The 7,892-nt window shown below is 50.0% G+C and overlaps 1 protein-coding gene across 1 annotated transcript; it reads right to left on the reverse strand.

Moving 5' to 3' along the window:
* Window positions 1-3,915: 3,915 nt before the first annotated feature.
* Window positions 3,916-6,810, reverse strand: GJD4 (gap junction protein delta 4). Its single transcript, XM_061181576.1, has 2 exons — window positions 6,747-6,810; window positions 3,916-4,838 (listed from the first exon to the last, which is right to left on the reverse strand). Exons 1-2 carry the CDS (start codon window positions 6,808-6,810, stop codon window positions 3,916-3,918), a joined length of 987 nt encoding a protein of 328 aa, XP_061037559.1.
* Window positions 6,811-7,892: the final 1,082 nt, after the last annotated feature.

The raw sequence follows: 7,892 nt of genomic DNA on the forward strand, positions 1-7,892 counted from the left end.
TCCCACGGGGCAGGCACCCAGGGCATGGGTGCTGCCTGAGGCAAATGCTGGCCAGCTGTTGGCCCCAACTTGTCCTCCTTCTTCCCGGACAGTCATCCCTCACTATCCGCTGGGAATTGGTTCCAAAATCCGAAGGTGCTCCAGTCTCGTATATGAAATGGCCTAGTATTCGCATATAACCTAAGCACATCCTCCCTTACGCTTTAAATCATCTCTAGATGACTTATAACTCCTAATACGATATAAATGCTATGTAAATAATTGTAAATACAATGTAAATGCTATGTAAATAGTTGCCTGCATGCAGCAAATTCAAGTGTTGCTTTTTGGAACTTTCTGGATTTTTTTTTTTTTAATTTTAGATCCATGGTTGGTTGAATTCAATCCATCCACGGATGCAGAGGGACAGCTGTATAAGTAGGCCACCCTTCACAGCCTTCCAAGCAGTCAGGACTGAGTTCTAGCCAGGTGTGCCCTGTGCCCTCTCCAGACCTGGTCTTGGAACAAGTCTGGTCTCTTCCACAGCAGATGGAAGATGGTAGAGCCTAGGATGGAAGGATCCCTGAGTCACCACACAGAGGAAAGCTGCCCATCAATCAGAAAACTTGGCTCTGTACTTTATGAAACTTCTGTGTTAAATGTTTAAGATTGGGGTGACCTGTTGCAGCAGCTACAATTACCTTAACTCCTGCTGCCTCTACCTTGGGCAGTGGGTGACTCAGTAACACTCTGTGGGAGGAACACAAGCCCGTGAACCATCTTGCATTCACCCAGCGTGCCAAAGATGCAGAGAGGCAGACCGAAATCTTGGAAAGGAGGATGATAGCCACATGATTTTCGCTGTTTTTTACCTTTTGGATACAGTCTGAGATTTTTTTCCCCTCCCCTTAGATGACTAGGAAAAATCTGGGCTTCCCTGCTGGTGCAGTGGTTAAGAACCTGCCTGCCAATGCAGGGGACATGGGTTCGAGCCCTGGGCCGGGAAGATCCCACATGCCACGGAGCAACTAAGGCCATGTGCCACAACTACTGAGCCTGTGCTCTAGAGCCCGCGAGCCACAACTACTGAGCCCGTGAGCCACAAGTACTGAGCCCACTTGCCACAACTACTGAAGCCCGTGCGCCTAGAGCCCGTGCTCTGCAACAAGAGAAGCCACCGCAATGAGAAGCCCGCGCACTGGAACGAAGAGTAGCCCTGGCTCGCCGCAACTAGAGAAAGTCCATACGCAGCAATAAAGACCCAACGCAGCCAAAAATAAACAAATAATTTTTTAAAAAAAAGAAAGAAAAGACCTTCAAAGGCTTCAAAACCTAAGTTCTGAACCAGGGGAGATGTACAGTGGCCTGTGAGAGCAAAGAGAAGAGGAGGGTCACCCCCTGTGCGTGGTCTGACAAGGTGGCCACCATCATGCTGACACGGCCAACCACGCTCCAGAACGCTTGAAGCCTCTTCTGCAACCTTGCTCTCACAGTGAGGGGTCACAGCAGATGACCCCACGTCTGTCCACGCAGCCTCTGCCATCTCTCAGCAGAGTGGGGAGCTGGTGAGTCGTCCTCACAGCCCCCTTTCATGAGGTCCACATCTCTCTCCATGGCAGCTCTCCCCGGGACAAGCAGGTCTCTCCTGTTCTGACCATTTTCATTTATGGAAACCTGTGCTCAGGCAGGTAGAGGACGGACAGGCCTAATAAACCAGCCCCTACTGAGATTAAAAGGACTGACAGCTGCACCCACCACTGGTGGATTCCTAACCATGTAGGAGCACTAAGGAAGCATCTAGTCTGGGCCCTCATCCCTTAGAGAAGGAAACCGAGGCCCAAAGGAAGGGAGTGACCTGCCAAGAAATGATGCACATGGGGGCAGAACCCACATGTCTTATCCTTGACTCCACACCTCTCCCCCTCTCTTGGCCTCCATCACTCTGAATGGATTTTACAGTTTTCCATGGAAAAAACTTCAAGGCTCTGATCCTCTGATAGTGGGATTTGGGACATCAGCAGAGAGGCCAAAGCAGCCCTTCCCAGTGCCACCCAAATACAGGCACCATTTGTAAACCCAAACCCAAGCATGGACTCATAAGACTCATAGGAGAACAGGGCCCAGTTTTCTCTGGGGCCACGGCTGGGAGGGAGTCCCCGCTCAGCCCTCACCACCTTCCTTTCCTAGCTGTCATCTGGGAGCCCTGCGTGGGCACACCTACCAATATTTGTTAATTTGATTTCTTTTCTTCACTCAACATTATCAAGGCTCACATTGGGGTATTGAGGGGCCTATGGAACTTATTTTTAAAATAGCAATGAAGCCCCTAGAGAATTCTTATGTCTTTAAGACTGTGGCCAACCTTGGAAGTCCACCAGAACTGCATGCTGCAAGGGACAAGAAGCAGATTTGGCCCTGAATACTTCAGGAATATCAGGCACAGAAATCACACTTACTGAGCACTTGCTATGTGCCAGACATCAATCCAAATACTGAAGGAAGGGGTCTGAGTCATGGTTCGCGGTTATCGATGGACTGAGGAGCAATTGAGAGAGAGAGACAGAGACAGAGAGTGGGAGAGAGATTTACTGCATATGTTAAAACACAGGTACATTCATTCAAAGAGCTTTATGCCAAAACCAATTTTGGATGATTTTTTTTTTAAGTTTTAACCGATGGCTTTGACACTCTGTAGATAGATCAAGGAGGATGTCATTCCCCATCCCGGCTGATATTTCACTGTCAAAGTCATCTTTAGAACAGTTAAAAGTGCCCACTGGTTCCCTGGCTGCCTTGGTTCACATTTTTTTACTATTTGCTGGCATGGAGGGCAGTTCCTCTTCCTCAGCATTGGGGCTTTGGGGACCAGAGGTTCTTCATCCCTTCTGGGGGGACACCCAGTGCTCTTCCTCGCCGGAAGAGGGGCAGGCTTGCCCCGTCTTTCTGCTGCACAGTGGCTTCCGCGTGGCAGCTGAAGGCGGCACGGAAGCTCTAACAGACGCACGCTCCAGCTGGACAGCACCTGCACCGAAACCAGGGCGAGCGGAGGAGAGCAGAGGAGGTCCGCTGAGAGGTGAGACTGTCGTGTCTCTAGGGGACCCCACCCCCCCCCGGCGCCGAGCATCAGCACAGACCGCAAGGCTGGACCGCCCGCAGCATTCCTCACCTGCTCCCCTGGGGCAGCCCTAACTGTATGACTGTCTCAAGGACACAGAGCCGGCACTGCAAGCCGTGTGGCAACTCTAGGCCTGTCATCAGCAGCCAAAGGGCTCCCCTCTGCTCAGTGAGGACAGCCACCCAGCCAACACAGCCAGCGACACTAAAGTAAGCCAGCGGCCACCTTCATCCTGTGCACCTCACACCCACGTGCAATAACAACCCAAGATGCCCCCCAAAAGACCCCAAAGTGTTTAGTCATATTTCCTGCATTTGTGGTTTCTCCTTTAACACAGTGAAGTAGGAAGTGTGATATGGCAACGCAATCAGCATTAATTTTATTAAAGGGGTTTAGAGAAGTTAAACTAATATCCCTCTATGGATGACGTGCATAACAGATGCCCTTTTTGGCTAAGCAGAAAAACAAACCAAAACAAACAACAACAAACGGTCAAAATAATTCACCCGAAAACATTAAAATATTCATGAGCTGTGTAAATCCAAAGAACGTGCTTTTCAAGCCCATACTGCGGTAAAATAAGACAATAGAGCTAGAGTGCGACAAACTCATGGACCTGATGCTCTCCGGTTAATCCTTGGAGCTTCCATCCGCATTTGAACGCCAAGGGCAGTGTTCCCCAGAAGGCTTTATCTAAATTAAATCCCTGCTGCGCTGCACCGGAGCCTCTCGGGAAGTCGGTCTGTCCCGGCAGCTCACCTTTCCGCGGGTCGATGTTCTCGGTCCGGGTCGCCGCGCTCCCGGGGCGGGACGCCGGCCGCTCACACCCACTCGGACTTGCTGGGGCCCGGGAGCGGAGCGCTCGGCGCGCAGGGGCGCTCCTCCCACCCCGGGGCCGCCGCTCCTGGCCCGGCCCCGCGCGGCTGGTCGCTGGCTGAGGACAGCGCGTCGCTCTCGTCCTCCCCTGGCAGCTCAGGGTGCCCCGGCTCGGTGGGCTCCGCTGCGGGGCTGTACGCGCCCTGCCCTCCAGTCCGCAGGCCCCGGCGAGCGCGCGCCCCACGTCCCCCGTGCGCCCCGTGTCCCTCCCGCGCCGCACCCCCCGCCCCTTGACACGGCCTCCTCCGGGCCCCGCCGGGTCGCCTGCGCGTCTTCCAGCGCACGCTGCAGACAAGGTCGGCGACACTGAGCAGGAAGGACAGCGCGCAGACCGCCCAGACGAAAAGCATCAGGATGGACTTCTCCGTGGGCCGAGAGACGTAACAGTCCACCACGCTGGTGCAAGGAGGGTGCGTGCATGAGAATCTCTTGGGGACCAAGAATCCGAAGAGGAGGTAATGCAGGGCACCGAAAGCGGCCTCCGTCAGGGTCCGGAGGCAGAGGTGGACCACGTAGCCCGAGGAGAAGTCCGGCACCGTCAGGCAGCGCCTGGCCCCAGGGGTCAGTTCGGGGCCGTCATGGTCCTCCGAGTCATCACCCAGCCAGCGGGATCCACGTGCCGCCAGCTCGGCTCCTTTGTGCAGCACGTAGACACTGAAGACTGCGGATGGAAGGAGAACAGACACGCTCTGGATCAGCCAGAACCGCAGGTGGGACACGGGGGCGAAGATGTCGTAGCAAACGTTGGCGCATCCGGGCTGCAGAGTATTGCACACGAACCTCTCCTGCTCGTCCTGGTAGACCGGCGACCCGGCCAGGATGAGCACCACCATCCTCAGCAGCACCATGAAGATAAGCCAGATCTTCCCTGGAAAGAGGGAACGGGGAGGGCACCATCACAGCCATACAAGCACATCTCCTCCCAGCAACAGTTGTAAATCTTTACTGGTGCCGAGCCTGGAGAACTAAGTGTGTAAGCATGTGTTTTAGTCACAGCAACAGTATCAGCCTGTTAGCTCATTGGACGAATGTCTAACGAGCACTTACACTGTGTCGGACAGTGTGTTCAACTAGGCACACCTCGGAGATACTGCGGGTTCAGGTCCAGACCACCCCCCAAAAAGCGAGTCACGCGGATCTTTTGGTTTCCCAGCGCATATAAAAGCTATGTTTCCACTATACCTTGGTCTATTAAGCGTGCAATAGCATGATAAAAAACAATGCACATACTGTAAGTAAAAAATACTTCGTTGCTAAAAATTGCTAACCATCCTCTGAGCCTTCAGCCACTGGTGGTAGTAACATCAAAGATCACTGATCACAGCACATCGGAATAAATATAATAACAATGAAAAAGTTGGAAATATTGTGAGAATTACCAAAATGTGACACATAGACATGAAGTGAGCAAATGCTGTAGGAAAAATGGCACCAATAGACTTGCTTGAGGCAGGGTTGCCACAAACCTTCAACTGTTAAAAAAAAATGAAGTATCTGAGAAGCACCATAAAACGAGGTATGCCTGTACGTGTTTGTAAAATCTTTGAAATTGGCAGATTTAAAGAAGCATGGATACTAAAATGTTTAATCTAGTTCGGCTAGTTCAGAGTTTGGGCTGAAAGTTCTAGAAAGAAAATTGGGCGGATGTAAATAAGGTCTTCCTCTTAAAAAGAGTAAACTTTTTCAAGGATGCTAGTGCATTCCTGTAACTGTGTATAGCAAATACAAGCTACTAATTTCAGTGAGTTTTCTCTATGATAAGAGTCCACACGATCTTTATGTAATCGGTGGGCTCTGTAGCCCTTTCATTTTGCTCTGTAGCCCTTGAAATCGAATTTCTTGAAGAACATTCAGTTTTTTAGACTCTTTAATAATTCAGAACTCCTTCCCCCCTATTCCAGCTATTATGAATTGAAGTTTGTCTTTCTTCAATTTATCATGAATAAATAAGGCTAACATAGAAATCAAAATAACATCCAAGTCCTATTTTCATTTCATGAGTCAACTATTTTGGAGTGTGTTGAAGAGCCAGTCAAAATAATTTGTAAATGTTTTGTGAGGAGATACAGAAATCATCACCTGACATCAGAAAAACTAAACTCTCTTATAAATGAAGGCAGTTCAACTCAAGGACTGTGTGACCATTACGTGATAAAGTCATTAACTCAAACTTTTAAAACCAAGTTGGCTTTGTCTAAAAAGCAATGAAGAAGAAAAATATCAACCACTTCACAGACATATTTTAATCCTTTTCTTAATCCCCTTTACTAGGATACCCATACCTCTCTGAAAATTTAACTTGGCTACACCAAACTCAGAAAACGTATTACTTTCTTTGTCAAAAAAATAAAAACTAAACTAAAATTGGGATTTGGTTTAAAGTGCACAGAGAACTTACTAATCTTTACAAATGGAGCTTCAAGGATAAACCCTAAAAAGATGAACAAGAAAGCTTACTCAAGGCATGAATTTCTCTAACTTTGACTGTATTGTTCCTTTTCCTAGTAACGTAGCCAGAGAAGAGTTACACAAAAATACCCCTCCCATCTGCTCAGCCCCCGAATGTCAGCAAAAAGACTCCCCTTGAGAGAAACATCGCTCACTCCCAAGACATCCTTAAAGGATGAGGGAGCCTCCTTAAATAATGGAGAACTAGAGGAAAGCTTGAGCCATGGCTCCCTGTCCTCCAGGGATAGGCAGGCCTTACTCATGGGGGAGGGCCAGGAAAAGTGACCCAAGGTAGAACCAGTGTTCTGCAGGGGTTGGCGCTACTCACCCACCATGGTCATGTTGCAGTTTAGGGTGATGACGAGGAACCCCAGCAGGTCCAGCTGGTCCATGCTTTCAGGCGGTCACAGACTCAAGGTGGCTGCAGACTTCCGGAGCCTGTGTTCTCCAAGGAGGTGGGAAATCTTTGTAGGAAAAAATGTATCTTAGCTACAAAAGACTCCCAGGTGAGAGCTGGAGATACAGAAGGGAAGATTCAAGCCCAGGAGCACAAGGTCGTTCTTCTGTCTCCAGTTGAGACGGTGCCGAGCTGTTTGAGGCAAAGCCTTCCTGACAACTGCAGTGCCCAGAGGCCAGAAGCAGCCGTCTCTCATCATGGCTATTCTTACCCTATTGGGACATTCCAGGCCCTTGGCAGTGCTCACGTGTCTCCACCAGGAGAGCTGATGCTTCAGGATATGAGAGAAGCAATGACGTTCATCCCAAGAAGGAAAAGTTCTGTTAACCAGCCAAGTCTCTATTAAAAAGGCGTTTCCTCCTTGAAAACATTTCCACACCCACTTCTTCACAGCTTAAAGAAGCGCTAAAATGTCCATATTTCGTCTCTTCTATGAAGCATAACCCACCATAACTCGAGCCCCAAAGGATCTTGTCCTCGACTCTGAATTCCTATACCATGGGTGCCAGCAGGAATCTGCACCTGGGATGCACGTCCCAGTGTTAGGCTGTGACACAGTCATTCCGTAGCTGCATCCTGTCTGGCTTAGTGACGAGAGCCCTTCACTCAGAGGCAAAGGACCTGGGGGCAGCCACCTGGTCACCAGGAGTCACTGAATCTCCCGATAGCCTTGTCTTGCAGTGGGGTTTGTGGGAGACAGACATGAAATGATGGTGTTAAGAGCACCTAGCATGCAGAGGGTGTGCAAAACTCAAATCAGTGGCATTTCCATCCCTAACTGGCCCCAAAGACCTTCATAGATGATGTCCTCCTTTTGTATCTCCCGGCCCCATCGAGCCCAGGGCTGGTGCCATTGAATCAGCTTAACAAATGTCCATTAAATTTGTCATAAAATATCACCGTCTGGACCTGCTGACATCAATCACAGTTGCATCAAAATCCTCTCGTGGCTGCCACCTTTCTATCTGGGAAGAGCCCATCCTGCAAGGCTGGGGGTCTATCCTCAGAGTGGAATTT

Source organism: Eubalaena glacialis, chromosome 2, assembly GCF_028564815.1.
Source record: "Eubalaena glacialis isolate mEubGla1 chromosome 2, mEubGla1.1.hap2.+ XY, whole genome shotgun sequence".
NCBI lineage: Eukaryota > Metazoa > Chordata > Mammalia > Artiodactyla > Balaenidae > Eubalaena > Eubalaena glacialis.